Source organism: Bidens hawaiensis, unplaced genomic scaffold (genome assembly GCF_021521415.1).
Source record: "Bidens hawaiensis isolate Kalapana, Puna unplaced genomic scaffold, B.hawaiensis_p1.1 tig00003988_1, whole genome shotgun sequence".
NCBI lineage: Eukaryota > Viridiplantae > Streptophyta > Magnoliopsida > Asterales > Asteraceae > Bidens > Bidens hawaiensis.
Genome location: NW_027491233.1, coordinates 883,652 through 901,542, shown reverse-complemented (window position 1 = coordinate 901,542; position 17,891 = coordinate 883,652). Strand labels below are relative to the sequence as shown.

General features: G+C 43.7%; 1 protein-coding gene across 2 annotated transcripts in view; it reads right to left on the bottom strand.

Annotated features, from left to right (window-relative positions):
• Positions 1-14,055: 14,055 nt before the first annotated feature.
• The window catches only part of LOC143624865 (putative 2-carboxy-D-arabinitol-1-phosphatase), a 47,785-nt gene continuing 43,949 nt past the window's right edge, over positions 14,056-17,891 (bottom strand). Inside the window, exons 2-8 of one of the 2 annotated variants that reach the window (XM_077095370.1) lie at positions 16,653-16,801; positions 15,362-15,513; positions 15,113-15,232; positions 14,947-15,046; positions 14,720-14,859; positions 14,554-14,633; positions 14,056-14,454 (exon numbers count right to left, since the gene is read on the bottom strand). In XM_077095370.1, the coding sequence (XP_076951485.1) occupies positions 14,328-14,454; positions 14,554-14,633; positions 14,720-14,859; positions 14,947-15,046; positions 15,113-15,232; positions 15,362-15,513; positions 16,653-16,794 (861 nt within the window). In that variant the 5' untranslated portion in view covers positions 16,795-16,801 and the 3' untranslated portion in view covers positions 14,056-14,327. The remainder of the gene's footprint in view (positions 14,455-14,553; positions 14,634-14,719; positions 14,860-14,946; positions 15,047-15,112; positions 15,233-15,361; positions 15,514-16,652; positions 16,802-17,891) is intronic. The other variant, XM_077095371.1, reaches the window with a different exon arrangement.

Here is a 17,891-nt window from a genome sequence, read left to right as displayed (position 1 = left end):
TATAGTTCTACAAACAGTTTAACTATTAGTATCAAAATAGCTTGTGGTTTGAAACTCGCTTAGGAAAGACTAAGAAAAACTCAATTTAATTTGGCTCGGTTTGTAAATGTACCGAGCTTGAAACAAGGTTGGCTTGCTCGTTGGCCCATTCCTTAGCTCACTTGTTGGCCCGCTTGTTTGTCTCACTCGTTTGGCTCATCTAATTTAGCAACAACTTTTAAAAGTTTATAATCCAAAGACATTCAATCTTTTATGCCCAACTCTCCATCGTTATATGGTTCAATTCACATAAATACTTTTTTTGAACTAACACAAAAACAAATAAAAGTACGAAACATATGTTTGTATTTGTCTAATAATCCGAGTCAAACTAAGTTGAACCAATCTTTTTTGAACTAAGAGCATTCACATCAGGTCCTTCAACAATTTTGTGAGAGGAATCTCTAAAAATTTTTAGAGAATGGTGAGTGGTTGTGAGTAGAGGAGAGAGAAAATTTAAAGAGATGGGTAAATTTTGAATAAATTTGGAGAATCACTGTTCATCCTCTACTTATTTTTTTAATATATTTGAAAGTGGTTGTGAGTAAAGGAGAGAGAAATGATAATGATAAAGATGTAAAAAAGTATTATTTTAATTGTATATGAAAGAGAAAATGTAGTGTTTTTAGTGTAATTATAGAGATAGAGATAGAGATAGAGATAGAGATAGAGAATGTGATGTGAATACTCTAAGTCAGGCCGAGTTTGAGCACAAGTTTTCAGCCCGTTTTAAATCAACAAGCATTTTATTATTGCTTTTACTAAGTAAACAAATACAAATATATGTTTCATACTTTTATTTGTTTATGTTTATGTGTTAGTTTCTGTTGATCCACTTTTTTTGTAATGATGACAATATAACTTAACTTGGTAATCATGAGAATGTCTTCTCATGACTTTAATTTTGGATATCGGTATCTAGGATTAAAAGTGATGATTCTTTTATTATAAAATAAATCATGTTTGTTAATATTCGTTTAGTAAATAAACATAAACAAACACAAACAAGTTTATTTTATTAACAAACAAATACGAACAAGAAAATAAGTTATAAATAGTGTCTCTATAGAGTGCTGTTTTAAATCTTGGGAGTAGGAGTTTGAATATCTTGTTTCATCTTGTGTTATTACTATAAAAGTTATATGCAACATAGTATGTAGTATTATGTTGTACAATGCTACCTTTTACAATACAAGTGACAAAAATTCTAAAACTCTCATTTTCAATAAATAATCACTGTTATAATAATTTAAACCAGTCAGTTTGGTTTGTGTTAAATGTTAATAAAAAATCATAAAAAAAAGTCAGTTTTAAAGTCCAATCTTACAAAATAAATAAAAATAAAAGTACATCCATCGTGTAATATTTCCTGTCTAATGTCAAGATTTTTGGGTTAATGTTTCCTGAAGAAACGTGGATCTACTCGCTGGTAGCAGATCTACTTTCCTCGGGTTTTGATTGTACTATTTCACCGATGGTTCTTCTGGATCTGTGTTCTTTCACCTACAAAATGAACAACGCCGTTAACTTGCCCCTCAGAAAGGGACAGAGGGGTCCTCTTTGGGGTAACCCTCCGGCGTGAGAATAAGTATGTGTAGGAGAAGACAATAATGTGTGAGTAAGGGAATTTGGAGAGTATTGCTTAATAGCTGAATACTGTATGTTACTCTGTATGATTATGTGATTGTGTTTTTGTATGTAACTGACTGTGAGTGAATGTAATTCAATATGATTGAATGTGATATCACTGCCTGTAACTGTCAATGATTGAGTATGAATGTGTCCATCAAAGTGGAGTTGATGCTGTATTTACAGTGCTAGGGTTTCCACTGATTAGGCTCAACCTCGTTGGCCTCCTCCAATCGCACTGCGCCACGTGTCCTCTGGGACACCTGGCGCTTTCTCGTTGGTTGTAATCACGTGGTAGCACATGTGTCATGCTGAGTTGTCGACCTTTCATTTGGCAGCTGTCAATCATCAGCATATTCTTACTCCTTAAAAAGATGCCTTCTGGAAGGTTGTCTGACGTGCACAATCAAGGTTGCCCTAATCCTGATTTGGATAAGGACGAGGTCGATTATGTGCATGTGTGATATGCGCCAATCCTGAGGATGCGCGAGGTTTTCTCTTTATTCTCACGCGCAGATATTTCATGCGCAGATGTGATATGCGCCGCGCGCTGATGCGCCGCGCGCATATGTGATGCGCGAGCATATGTGTGCCTGGGCAGATGTGATATGCACGAGCATGTGATATGCGCCGCGCGCTGATGCGCCGCGCGCATATGTGATGCGCGAGCATATGTGTGCCTGAGCATGTTTTGTATGCGCCATGCGCATAGGTTTTGGCTTTGTGCCTTCATAATGTCTTTATCTTGTGGGTTGACCCGCCTTGCTCGGTGTTGAGGCGGGTACATACCTCTTCAAGCCCCCCCAGTCTAATGTGTGTCTTATCTCGCGCTAGCGCGGTAAGATAGATATTAGACTTACTGAATTTGTCTTTTTAATGGGGTGTTGTCGTTTTCTTGGTTGTTTCCATCGTTGCGCGACGTTCTATCCATTTGGTTGAAACGAAGGGTCCAAACACGTGGTTGGTTGGTGGTGACGTGCGCCGTAAACGTGTCAGACGTTTCGTGTGCTCGAGGTGCTACAGTTGCCTTTCATGTCCCCTCGCACAGCTGTCTGGAACACGTGTCGCGCTCGCATTGGTTTGCACCTGCGAGTGGGGGCGCGTCTCTGCTCCGTGGCAGGTCCGTTACGTTTTTATGTCCCCTCAACAGTGTTATGGACACGTGCCGCGCCCTCGTTGGCTTACACCTGCGAGTGGGGGCGCGTGAAATCCGATCAGTTACCACTTTTCTCTCTCCTGGGCCTATAAAAGCAGGCCCTTAGGAAAAATTTTTTATCTTCATCTTCATTGTTGCTAATTTTCGAATTTCTGCCTTTCATATTCTGAGTTGAGTGTATTCATCGTTTCGAATCTTCGATTATCTGCTGCTGCAGTTGTATGTCTGATAGTTCAGACTCCTCTAACCCCTCAATCACCTCTATTGCCTCTCGAAGACGCCGTGTGAAATCTGTGGTGATGTCGACATTAAAGCAAAAGGGCAAGGGGAAGAGGGTTGTTGAGACCACATCGGAGGAAGTAGGGAGGACCAAGGCCACGAAAAGGTGGAATGAAATCCCCTGCAAGTTGAGGCAGGCCGATCTCGACAGCCTCATCTCGTCACAGGGTTTCCCCCCTGTGTTTGGCTGCATGTTGCCTGTGGCCGGGCAGACGGCGGCGGACCCGCCTCCCGGCTATATTTCACTGTACACCCATTTTTTCACCCACTGCAACCTTCGTCTTCCGATGACAAGGTTTGTAGGCGCTGTGTTACGTTTTTTCGGGATTCATATATCCCAAGTCCATCCGTTTGGACTTGTGCGCATGACTCATTTCGAGTTCATGTGCAAATCACAGCGCGAGGAGCCCACCCCTCGGCGCTTTCAATTTTTTTATAAGCCCAAGATCCAAGATTCTTGGATCTCCTTTATTCCTCGCAGTCAGAAGGTTAAGTGCAGCACCGTGTCATTCAAGAGCCTTCATGACTGGTCTGAGAGGTTCTTCTACATCAGGGCTGGTGTAATCCCTATCCGCATGACGATGCGCGCGATCGATTCTGCGCCCGCGGATGCGGATGTTATTAAGAACCCAACCGGCGCCTGGGTTAAGAAACTGACCGCCGAACCATCCCCCGCCAAGAAAATTCGCGAGGAGGCGCTGGTGGGGGTCGGCATGAGTAAGCTGTGGACCGACAGCGCGCTTGAGCCCGTTATTCAAGTCGACGGGTTGTGTAAGTTTATTTTATTGCTTTATTTCTTTTTCTGCGCGAACATAATTCTTTTTGCTGATATCACTTGACTTGTTTTTGCGCAGTCACCAAGGATTATATCCACGCCGCTTATGATGATCAAGTGGAGGGTGGCTCCGTCGCGCTTGGCGCTGGGGAGGTGGGCTTCCCAGATCGCTTCGATGACATGTTCATCCCTGTCGATCTGGCATTTGACTTTGATAGCGACGCGCCTGGTAAGCCTTCGCACTTATGCTTATTCCTTTAGAATACCAAATTTTGCTAACACTTGTGTTGCATGTATTGTAGATGCGCTGGAGAACTACGAGCTGGAGCTCGCGGAAGAGGAGGAGGAGGAGGAAGAGGAGGCGCCCCTACTAAAGCGCAAAGCTAAGGGGAAATCCGGCGCAGGGGGCAGTAAGAGACAGAAGAAAGACGACACCCCTGTCGCTCATCCCCATGCTCAAACGAAGGGACCTGAGGAAACCCAGGTGTTTACCACCAAGGTTTCTTTAGCTTCCCTGCCTGTGAAAGTGGGCAGACCTCCTGTCCACTTGAGGTATGGTGGCGTGACCTCCTCCCTTCGCGCGGCTGAAGAGAGAAGCAGTGCCGCGCCTGCGAAAGGTATACTTTGCTTACCCATAATTCTGATTGAACTTTTATTACATCTTTTCGCATTTGAATGTTTGCAGGACCGGCGACGGTAGCAGATCAGCCTCAGGCGCAACAAGGTGCTGAGGCTGCGCCGGGGGCTGCTTCGAAATCCCCTGTTCTACCCTCAGAAAAGGGTAGAATGAACTTTATGGCGATGTTCAACGCGCGAACAGAATTGCGCGAAGGTATGTTTTGCGCCATTGTCTTCTGAATTTTTTGTTTTGATCAAATCATAAACCCTTTTTTGTTGTTGATTTGTTCATAGGAGTTGTAGCTGGCGTACAAGCTGCTGGTGACACTCCTGGCGCCGTTGCCGGCGCCGCTGGTTCTGGTCCTGCTCCTGCTAGTGCTGAGTCTCCCCTTATTGGGATTACAAAGGAGCAGGAAGCCGTATTGCGCGCCGAACTGGCGGCGTCGAGACCTCCCTCGCCTCCTCCTACGCGCAGCCCTCTCCGCGAGGCTGGTTTGGAGCCCTCCAGGTCGCAGGAGAAGAGGCCTATTGAAGAAGATGAGGAGGATGAGGGGGCTCAAGCTGAAGACTCCTTGGGAGATCGCGCCAGCCCTGCGATGCCACAAGACTTCGCAGCGCAGACTTCTGGTGGGGCTGGCGCTGACTTTTCTGCTTCATCCCCGCAGGTATGTTTTAATTTGTTGCTCCGCTGCGCGTACCTCCATATAAGTATGTTTTATGACTTAGAACATTTCTTGTGTTTTGCAGGAAGGTGACCACGTTTACCGCCCGAGATGGAATATTAATGAAGACAGTTCCTTCCAATCCATGGGCGTATGCGAGGACTTCTGGGCTCATGCCGTGCCTCCTACTGAAAGGAGGTATCAGGAGGAGCGCACCCGCGCTGACTTGCTCAACGATCACATTTTCGCTGGGTCAGCTTTCTTTGCTGCCTCCCAAGAGCTTCATCGTGATTATATTAAAGTACGCGATGCTCTTGTGGCAGCCCAGCAAGAGGCTAAGGTGGCTGCCTGGAACCTTTCTGATGCTCGCGCACGAGCTGAGAAACTCCAGGCGGAGCTCAGCGAAAACCGAGCAAGTGCCAACACCGCCTTTATTAAGCGCGGGCATGAGCTCCAAGCTGCGCGGGAGAAGCAGCAGGTGGCGGAGGCCGAAGTTGCCAAGTACGCGCGGAGAGTGCGTGTCTTGGAACAGCAGGCGGAGGCGCGTGACCAAGCTATCGTCCAGAGTATCACTGAGAAATCATCACTGGAGAGCGAGGTTGCGCGCCTGAAGAAGGAGTTGGCGGCCGCGCAGGCCGATAGGGATGAGGCCTTGGCGACGGCAGCGTCTAGCCAGGAAGCACTTGATGCTGCGCAGGCGGAGAAAGAAAAAATTTTGGCGGCAGCAGCGTCTGATAAAGAGGAGCTAAAAAAGACCAAGGAAACTGTTGAGTTATTAAACTCCCAGGTTCCTGCCCTCGAGACGTCTGTTGCTGGCCTCGCGCAGGATCGCCAATGGCTGGTGTCACAGGGCATGACTCGTTGCGCTTTGGCGATGAAATATTCTGCCGAGTTTCAGGCCCTTGTGATGGACTGCAATGCTGCCGCGCGCCTTGTGGGTCGAGCTGAAGGGTTTACGGATGGGTATGAATATGGGATGTTGAAGAAGAACCCATCCGAGTACCCTTACAAGAGCGACGCGGCCTGCGCGGACATGGCCGCGGTGGGGGAGAAGTATATGAATACTCCCATCCCCATCCTTGTGCAGGTACCTTGACCTTAATGAATTTTTCTTGATTAATTTTCCAAGTTTTTTGTACTCAATCCTTTTCTAATGATTTGCAGATAGCTGCGCTTGCTGACCAGCCCGACCTCGGCGCGCTAAAGAAGTTGCTCGATGAATGCGAGGGGGCTGGTGGCGATGATGGTGGCGCGGGGGATGTTGCCCCTGCCAGCGGCTCTGGCGCGGCGAAAGAATCTGCTCTTGACACCGTCGTGATAGAAGACTCCATTGAGGAGGAAGAACTTGACTATGGTCAGTTCGGAGATGAGGAGCGGGCCGCGCCAGATGCTGCGGGAGATGATGAGGGTGATGAAGTGGCTGACGTCGACGTGGAGACTTGAGAAGCCCTTCATCTTTCTAATTTTTTTTTTGTTTTTTGTTATACTTGTAATTTGTAACTCATCACACTTGTAAATTTCAATGCTATGGAATGAAATTTGTTTTCCCTTTTTCACATCTTGCGCATTTCCATTCATCTCTTCATGTTTGCTTGTATAGATATAAGATATGCTTGCACGTTAAAATAAGAACAAGGTTGTAAGGAAATTATTTACTTAACCATAGTCCTATTTTGTAAGTGGTTTCGCAGTATCTTGTTTATGCTGACATGCGCGATGACTTTTCACTACTCCTTTTTTGCGCGTCGTTGTCGCGCGTTTTTTATATGAGTTTTAGCCATTACATGTCAGCATGTGATACTCAGATATCCACTTTTATACCGCGCGCGACCTCGACCTGAGACCTTAACAACTATGATTTGGCATGTACTTTGCCTTAGTTGTGTTTAGGGATTTTTATGATCAGGCTGCGCGGGATGTAAGATGGATGTTTGTGAGTGTTTTGAGCTAAGGCTCTTTGTTTTGGGCTAAGGCCCTGACGTTTTTAGAGTTAAGACTCGTTAACGTGTTTGAGCTAAGGCTCGTAGGTTTGGGCTAAGGCCCTGACGTTTTAGAGTTAAGACTCGTTAACGCGTTTGAGCTAAGGCTCGCGCATGTATGTTTTACTTCGTTTTATTTTGTTTTTGAGTCAATATAGTGTTGTCATATTGCTCCAAATTAATAAAGGAAGTGTGAAACATGTATGCAAAGGTAATAGAACAAATATTGAAAGATATCGCGAATCATCATTCATGATGGCTTAAAAGCCTTGATTACATATTTGAATTTTTACATGAAGCATTTTCTAAGCTGTGCTGCGTTCCACGCGCGCGGTATCTTTTTTCCATTCAAATCTTTTAAAGTGTACGCGCCTTTCCCCAATTCTTCTGAGATTTGATAAGGTCCTTCCCAATTGGGGGACATTTTTCCTGGGGGTATTGCGCGGCTAGCTTCATTATTTCGAAGGACAAAATCATTTTTCTTGAAGTGGCACTCTTTAACGCGCTGATTATAATATTTTTCCAGCTTTTTCTTGTATTTGGCTTCATTGATGATAGCCGCTTCTCTGCGCCCTTCAAGCAAGTTAAGGTCCAATCTTCTTTCGCGCTCGTTATCAGTCTTGCTCATCATGAGTACCCTATGGGATGGGCATCCAATTTCTGCTGGGATCATAGCCTCTGTCCCATAGGTTAGGCTGAACGGGGATTCGCCATTGCTAGTTTTGCTTAATGTCCTGTGCGCCCACAGGACATTAGGTAACTCTTCGACCCAAGAATGGGATTCCCCCTCCAACCTTTTCTTCAGCCCATTTAACAAACTTTGATTCGCGCGCTCCACTTGGCCATTCCCCTGAGGGTGGTAGACCGAAGTGAAGATTTGGTTGATGTGCAATTCTTTGAGCCAGCTGGATATCTTCCTGTCAGTGAATTGTTTGCCATTGTCGCTCACAATTTCCATAGGAAGGCCAAAACGGCAAATGATGTGGCTCCAGATAAATTGCTTCATCGCCTCTGCTGTGATTTTTGCTAGTGGCTTGGCCTCATCCCATTTTGTGAAATAGTCTATTGCCACTACTAAAAATTTCACTCGCCCTTGCGCTTGCGGCAGGGGCCCCACAATATCAATGGCCCATTTGTGGAAAGGCCATGCGGAGGTTACTGGAATCAAGTTGTTCTTTGGCCGCATGGTGTTTGGCGCGTAGCTCTGACATGCCTTGCATTTTTGTATTTCTTTTAGCGCATCCAAGTACATGCCTGGCCAATAGTAGCCTGAGCTCATTGCCTTGGCAACCATCATGCGCGGGCCAGCGTGTATTCCGCAGATTCCTTCGTGAATCTCCCTAATCACGTAGCTTGCTTCTTCAGCATCCAGGCATTTCATGAGCGGTCCAAGATAAGAGCGTCGATATAATGTACCATCAAGTAGTTCATAGTTCTGCGCCTTGTGTCTTATCTTTCTCGCCTGTGCTCGATCGTCCGGTAACTTCCCCTCCTTCAGGAATTCCATTATTGGAGTTATCCAGGATGAAGGGGTTGTATGAATTACAAGGACAGATTGCGTTTGCACTGACGGGTTGCTCATCACTTCCACCCTGACATCTTTGCCAAAGTGATCAAAATTAGTTGATGCCATCTTACTCAACGCGTCAGCGGACTTGTTTTCGCTGCGCGAGATGTGTATGATTTTGAAGAAGTCAAACTGCTCAACGAGCTTTTTTGCCTGCTCTAGATATAGAGGCATGGTGTTCTCCTTGGCATCATAAAGGCCATTGACCTGTGCAGCTACCAAGTAAGAATCAACATGGGCCTCTAGCCTTTTAACTCCAAACTTGCGCGCAATGCGCAGACCAGCCAGCAGGGCTTCATACTCAGCCTCATTGTTGGTACTCTTGAAGTCCAACCTAATAGCATAAGTATATTCATGATTATCAGGGTCCACCAGTTTGAGGCCTGCGCCTGACCCTTCGCTGTTGGAGGCTCCATCAGTGAATAGCCTCCAAATATCTTCTTCATCATTTGCTCGCGGAGGGTCTACCTCGCGCTGAGCTTCTTCAATCTTTCCCTCTGGGATTTCCGTGATGAAATCCGCTAAAACTTGACCCTTTATTGCTGGACGGGGCTTATAGGTGATCGTGTGTTCACCTAATTCCAGCGCCCACTTTGTCAGCCTTCCGGAGAGCGCGGGGCGTCGCAAGACTTGCTGGATGTTGTAACCTGTCAGAACTTCAATAGGATGACCATTGAAGTATCTATGAAGCTTGCGCGACGCGTGTGTTAGTGACAAAACTAACTTTTCCATGATGGAATAGCGCGTCTCAGGGTCTGTCAGCACCCGACTCACATAGTATATTGGCGTTTGGATCCCCTTGCGATCCACCAATAATACTGCGCTGATGGCGCGGTCTCCAGCTGACAAGTACAATGTAAGGGTTTCGCCAGGAAGTGGAGCTGTGAGCGCGGGCAGCTTTATGAGACATTCTTTTATCTCACTGAAAGCTTGCTCAGCCTCAGGCGTCCACTTGAATTGGCTCTTCTTCAAGCAGTTCCTCAAAGTGTTAACGAATGGTGTAGATTTGGTGGCGTGGTTCGCTAGGAACCTGTTGATTGACACCAACCTACCATTCAGCTTCTGAACCTCTTTCATGGTGGATGGTGAAGGCATGTCAAGGATGGCTTCCACCTTTTCAGGGTTCACCTTGAAACCATCCTTAGTGACCATTACACCAAGAAATTTCCCCTCTTCCGCGCCGAAAGTACATTTGCTCGGGTTGAGCTTCATGTTAACTTCCGTTAAGCGCTGAAGAGTTTCCTCGATGTCTTTGAGCATTTGTCTCTCCTCCCTGCTCTTGATAACCAAATCATCAACGTAGACTTCTAGATTTCTTCCGATTTGTTCACTGAAAACCGAATCCATAAGTCTCTGATAAGTGGCGCCCGCATTCTTTAAACCAAAGGGCATTTTTGTGTAACAAAAAACACCCTTGTCGGTTCTGAAGGCCGTCTTGTCTTCGTCTTGTGGTGCCATTTGAATCTGGTGATAGCCTTTGTAGGCATCCAGGAAACATTTGAGCTTGAATGGCGCCACGGAGTCCACCTTTGCGTCGATGTTTGGGAGGGGGTAACAGTCTTTCGGACATGCTTTGTTGAGGTCCTTGAAGTCAATACACATCCTCCATGACCCGTTGCTTTTCTTTACCATTACAGGATTGGCTACCCACGTCTGGTATCGAATCGGGTGGATGATGTTTGCGCGCAACAGGTCCTCAACTTGCTCATTCATGGCCTTCGCCTTTTCATCCCCCATGATTCTCTTTTTCTGAGCAATTGGCTCCACCGACTTGAACGTGTTAAGAGAATGTTGCGCCAAGTCTCGCGGGACTCCAGTCATATCGGAGTGTTGCCACGCGAAGACCGACGTGTATTTTGCGAGCAACCTTTTCATTCTCAATCTCGTTTCGTCTGAAATGGTAGCGCCAATTGTGACCGTTTGCTCTGGGAATTTTGGGTTTAAAATCCACTTCTCTGGCGCATTATCCGCCCTTGGAAGTTTCATTCTCCCTTCCCGCGGCGTACTTGTCACTGCGCACAAATGATCGCGATAAACAAATGTTACACCTGTTGGTGTAGGGAACCCCAATGCACCGTGCGCTGGCGACGGTACAGCATTAAATTGGGCAATCGTTCCCCTACCCAGGATCATATTGTGGCATGACGTGGTGGGCAAGACCAAGAAGTTGACAACTTCGGCTCGCTTGTGCTCATCATCCCCCATAGTTAGTTCAAACTGAATTTGACCTAGGGATGGATGATTTCATTTGAAACACCACAAATTGGTGCGTTCACCATCTCGAGCCGCGCTTGGTCTGCCGGGTCTAACTTTCTGAAACATTGCTCATACATAATGTCAGATTCGCTTCCAGTGTCCACCAGGACCTTTGACACTTCGTAATGAGCAATGTGTGTGGTGATGACGAGAGGGCTGCTGATTGAAGGGCCTCCCCTGATTCTTGGGAAGATAACTTGCTGCTCGCGCCAATCTCCGTGGATTTGCGCGCTTCTCTTTTTTGACGTCTGCCCTTGTCGTCCCCCCTCAGCCACACAGATTCTTTTGTATTTCTTGCTGGAAGAGGCTCCTTCCGGTTGCTCATCCTCTATTCTTGGGTTTTTCACCAAGTGAGCCAGCCTGCCTGATTTTACATCCTTCTCGATCGCATCCTTTAAATGATGGCATGCGTCGGTGTTGTGGCCCGGGGACCTGTGAAATTCACAATATTTGCCACTGTTTTGCGGTCCCTTGTAGTGTAGTTGCTTGGGGGGCTTGAATTGGACATTCTCAGTACTTAACACCTGTGAAGGTGTTTTAGTGATGGGAGTCCATATTCTTGGCAGAGGTCTGCTAGGATCTCTGCCGCCCTCCCTCTTGTCACCCTCCCCGCGATTACGAACATCTTTTTGGGGCTGGGGTGAGCTTGGTTGCGTTTGCTTTTCTGCGGAAGAAAAACTTGTTGGTTGCAACCTGGACCATACAGAGTTCTGTTTGGCCTTCTTCTCTTTGCTGCGCGGTGATTCTGCCTGATGCGCTCTTTCTCTTGCCCTATCTTGGGCAATCTGCTTTTCATTTCTCGCGAAGACTCGCGATGCTTCCATTAGTTTTGCCCAAGTGGTGGGCATACCATCTCTGCTTACGAGAGCTCGGCGGAGTTGATCACTGCGCGCAGCTTGTATAAAAGCCACGCGCAGGAGTTGCTCAGTTATACCCCCGATTGCCAGAGACTCCTGATTGAAACGAGTGATGTAGTCCTCAATCGTTTCATCATTCCTGCGCACGCAGTGCATGATGTCATCAGGATCGCGCGTGTGTCTGCGCTGCTGTACGAAGTGGGCTTGGAACTTTTCCAATAGTTCCTCGAACCCATCAATTTGCCCAGTCGGCAAGCTCTCGAACCAGACCCGCGCCGCGCCCGTAAGGCAGCGGGCAAACATGTGACACCATGTTGGCATCGTCCAGCTCTCTAGGTTTCCCGTGTTATAGAAACCTTGCAAAAAGTCATCTGGATCTGTTGTACCATCATATTTGCCCAGACCACTTGGCATCTTGGTCTTGTGCTGGATTGGGGCCTTAGCGATGCGCTCAGTAAATTTTGAGTGCTTCACTAAGATGGCCGGCCTGTACGGCGTGGTTACGTCCACTTGCCCCCTCACTGGCGGGCTGTACGGCATGTGCAGATCCAGATCTGCTCTGGCTCCAGGCGCCATGTTCACAGGCGCGCGGAGTTGTGAGCCTCCTGCATGAGTATCTCGCGTCTTACTCATGCTATGCACTTCTTCATCACTGAACTCAGTGTGTGCAGTGTGAACAGAATGTCCTTCTTCCAGCGCGCGCGGCCTTTTTGTAGTCTGCTTATCAAACGCTTGCCTTTGTGTTTGGTCGGCTAGCTTTTTCTGTTTGACCATTTCATTGTACTTTTCCATTAAACGCCGCTGCTCGTTTATGAGCCATTCATTCGGATCATTTGTTTCTTCTTCTGGACCCATTGTTCCTTTCAGTTTCGCGCCGGCAATATTTTGTAACGTGAGATCGTCTGGGGGAGTTTCAGTCTGGCCGTGAGGGGTTGTGATGAAGGGACGGTTACTGGTGGTGCGCGTAGAATCACGCGGCACCCTCAGAAACTGTTGTCCCTCATTGACACCCTCACGTTCAATATCCTCCAGAGCTTGATCAGCGTTACGAATGCCAGAAACCATGGTGATTGATTTTTTTTTATGTAGATCTGATGAGATCTGATTGCCGTTTGTAACAGTGGATGGCGCCAATGAAGAAACGTGGATCTACTCGCTGGTAGCAGATCTACTTTCCTCGGGTTTTGATTGTACTATTTCACCGATGGTTCTTCTGGATCTGTGTTCTTCCACCTACAAAATGAACAACGCCGTTAACTTACCCCTCAGAAAGGGACAGAGGGGTCCTCTTTGGGGTAACCCTCCGGCGTGAGAATAAGTATGTGTAGGAGAAGACAATAATGTGTGAGTAAGGGAATTTGGAGAGTATTGCTTAATAGCTGAATACTGTATGTTACTCTGTATGATTATGTGATTGTGTTTTTGTATGTAACTGACTGTGAGTGAATGTAATTCAATATGATTGAATGTGATATCACTGCCTGTAACTGTCAATGATTGAGTATGAATGTGTCCATCAAAGTGGAGTTGATGCTGTATTTACAGTGCTAGGGTTTCCACTGATTAGGCTCAACCTCGTTGGCCTCCTCCAATCGCACTGCGCCACGTGTCCTCTGGGACACCTGGCGCTTTCTCGTTGGTTGTAATCACGTGGTAGCACATGTGTCATGCTGAGTTGTCGACCTTTCATTTGGCAGCTGTCAATCATCAGCATATTCTTACTCCTTAAAAAGATGCCTTCTGGAAGGTTGTCTGACGTGCACAATCAAGGTTGCCCTAATCCTGATTTGGATAAGGACGAGGTCGATTATGTGCATGTGTGATATGCGCCAATCCTGAGGATGCGCGAGGTTTTCTCTTTATTCTCACGCGCAGATATTTCATGCGCAGATGTGATATGCGCCGCGCGCTGATGCGCCGCGCGCATATGTGATGCGCGAGCATATGTGTGCCTGGGCAGATGTGATATGCACGAGCATGTGATATGCGCCGCGCGCTGATGCGCCGCGCGCATATGTGATGCGCGAGCATATGTGTGCCTGAGCATGTTTTGTATGCGCCATGCGCATAGGTTTTGGCTTTGTGCCTTCATAATGTCTTTATCTTGTGGGTTGACCCGCCTTGCTCGGTGTTGAGGCGGGTACATACCTCTTCATTTCCCAACTTTTATTTTCATTCATTTTAATGGTTAGCTGCAACACATTTTTGGCAATACCTCCATAAATCTTATTGAAACAATATTAACAAAATTTAAGAAGTTTTTAAGTTGAAAGGTGTACAAACCGGATTTATTTTGTGCCAAACTGGATCACAATTTATAATAAACTAAATTCTAAAATATAGTTGAGCTCGTAACTACCCCCAATAGGCTTCGACTACGCCCAACCAGGCTTAAAAACGCGGTACGCTTTAAACCTTGCTTATAAGCCTAGGTGTCGGGTCCATTTATACAACTCTAAATTCACTTTCAATACTAGCTCGTCTAAACGGCTGTTTACTGATGTTGATGTTCAATAGATATAAGTGTGATCAGTGTACATATGAGCTGTCATGTTTAAAGATTGAAGCATGGCTTCACCTTCCACATTGAACTTAAACACACTTATTCCACCATTATTCACCTCAAATGCTCTAAACCTGCAAACAATATGTTAAATAAGTAACCAAATCTAAGTAGAGATATGAACGAACCGTATAATCACATTGTTTTAACTGTTCCACAAGTTGAATACATACCTCTCCGGGCCTAGTCCAAGAGCCATGCAAATTAGCGCCCGCAAGATTGATTTGTGAGTCACCACAAGAAAATTCTCCCCCTATAAAAATATAAATCCAGTTAACCTATAAATCTTGATGCTTGTTAATTTCACAAAAAATTTAAAAACAATATAGGTTTTCTTACGGGTGTAAACAAGATCTCCTTCCATGCTACACTTGCAGCTTTCCATACTTCCCGGAGAGGATAAACACCATTCACATTAAAATTAGACGGATCTTCTCTCCACGTTATGAAATCGTTTGGATATATTTTCCTAGCCTCCACTGCCTCCGACACTCAGACTCGTTTAGCACGAGCACACATACAAAATTACCAATCTACCCTTATCTATGAATTAGTAAAAAATTTACCATTTTTCATCCCTTCAAGGTGGAATAGATGTGCCTCTTTTAGCGTATCAAGATATATCACCGGCTCTTCCCTCTGGGACCACAAGATTTCAGCAGTCGACTGCATCCGGATCGTATTAATATAAATCTTAACAGACATTATTAAATATAATAGTTTAATATAAACCTTGGCACGCGAAATTGGACTCGAAAAACATTGATCAAAGTGTATATCCACCAAAGCTTTCTTGCATTTTTCTGCTTGCATAATTCCCATTTCGGTCAAGACCGACAAGTTTGAGCTTCCCTGAATAAAAATAATAACAATGAAAGCAAAGGAATTGTCATTTTATATAAAAAAATATAACAATGAACAAATAAATTTGGTTAAATTGGGCTGCATTTTATTGATAACGAACCAAATATGTAAGTTTACCTGACATCGTTTTTCATCATTCCATGTGCTTAACCCGTGCCTAACGAGCGTCACTTTCTTCGGGGATGATAATAGCTTTTGTGTAAGTGAAGTTGTTGCTTTACTAAAATCATATGCACCACCCGTAACCGAATCATTATTTCCAACTGTCCCTAAAATGATTGCATATGGCTTTATTAAAAATGTGATGAGATTTATTAAAAACTCAAATGAAGGGTAATGGTGCCACTGTTAAAGAAGCTTGATTAAAACAATCATATACTGCAAAGTTACAACAAAGATCTATATCTACACTATCTAATAAAACAGTAACTACAGGGTTACTTGACACAATTCTAGCCCTCCACAATCTCATTTTCATACACGTTATCCGATCGGCTTTTCAACTTTACACTTATCATTTTCCTTCTTCCGTATTCATCAATCTCGCACTTTCCTTTGCTAGTTTTATTGTTTTTTCGGATTTTGTTTCGTTGAATGACTTAAAATTACATTATTACTTGCTATTTATTTTCCAATTTTAATTTAAATATTTCCATTTCTGTATTTATTAATTTTTTTTTTTGAAAGGCAAACAAATCTTTTATTAATATACTAGCTAGAAGCTAGCACCGCCAATTACTATTACAAGAATAACCCGGGCTTGACATCACCAAGACTTCTTACAACGGAAACCTGGTCCAGTCCTCCCACGTTCAACCTTTCCTTGTAGACCTATGCTTGATCCAAAGATAACCAAGAACTTTAATCTCTTCAATCAAACATTGAAGGCTAACCGGCTTCCATTTCTGTATTACTAAAATTTATTTATATATACGCATTCTTCATTGCAAAATCAACATCCAAAAATTTAAATTATTATTTGTATATGAATCAATTTATCCATAGCTTTGCTATTGGCGGGATATACTGAGTACAATGATGATGATGATTTGTATATGAATCAATGTGTATATTTTATAAACATATTAATAAAACACTAATACATGTTTACTTAATAAGCTTCAATTTATAAATAATTAAATTTACTTTGAAAAATAAACTAAATCATAATCATTATGATATTTTTATTAATGAGTTATCTTTATTATTTAACATATAATATTGTGGCAAGAGTTAAATTGGCATGTTGTTTCAGAAAATTGAGAAAGCATGACCAGTGACTAAACGCGTGTGATGCACGGTATTCTAACCTAACCTACTGGATCATTGAAAACACATTATCGATCTGATCATGTACATGACAATTAAGCAATTCAACTCGACAATAGAGATTAAGTGTTGATTATACCAGTGGTTAAGGTTAGCTCCGAGCCTGATGACGAACAATGGATTTGAAATTTTGGACTTGAACAAGGAGTGTAAAATTGTGGTTTATGAGCAATAGAAGTAGTGAAATGAGTGGTTATGAGAGTAATAAGTGTAGAGTTCATGTTTATTATCACTGTAATTTGGTTTGTTATGATTCATTGGGTGGGTTTGCTGCTGCTCAATTTGTTCAAAGACCAAAGTAAGGCCGGGAAGAAGCCACTTGGCGGTGCTTATCTACAACTGTGGGGCCACAGTTTTCAACTCAAAATGGATCCGCGACTGACAAAATCTTAGCGTCGTTAATTATGAATTGTCGAAAACACGTTTTTGTTCAGAAAAAGCACATTTAAACCTCTTTGTAACCTTGGATCGAACATTTATAAACACTTTTCTAGTAAATGTCACATTTATTGAGATTTTCGGAACCTTAAAGCCATCGTCGGAGTGAATTGGTTGGTGGTGAGTCAGTTGTTGGTGGTGTTTAGGTTGAGATTTCCAACGAAAATGTGAGTGTTCTAGTCAAAAATGTTTTATCGGCGATAAAACCTGCAACTAATGACGTTAGGGTTCTGTTAGTCACAGACCATTGGAAAGAAATACACCTTTAATTGGTACCACCATTAGTCGAGTGTTAAGTTAGTACTGCTATTTATCAATATGATATAATTTAGATTATTTAAAACCAGCTAATAAATGAAAAAAAGAAAATACGACAAAATGAATAATCCATACCATATGTTGAAAGACTGATTTAGACTTTTTTAGACAGCTGTAAACAGTAAATCCAAAAAAGCATGTAAGATATGTGTTAACAAACTTTTCCACTAAAAATTAAATTTCCTTCATTTTTATTAAATATACCTCCTCCCTCAAGTTTTACATTTATACGATTTAGACATTTATGTTCATCATTTGTCATCTTCTATTATCATTATTAACTAAAAGAAAGTTTTTTATTATTATTTAAATAGATTTTCTTTTTCTTTCTTTTTACAAAATTATAATATTTTTTTGATTTTTTTAAATAACAAAATTTGTTATGCAAAAAACGTTTTCTAAGTTAAAAATAGAAAATATTGTTTATTTTTATAAGTGTTTTAATACATTTAGGGTGTGTTATTTTTTTAAAATAATTTTTAGAGATAACTTACTTTAGAAAAGAGACACATTTTTTTTCATCAATAAAATAGATTAAACAACATAATACTTTGAAAAGATT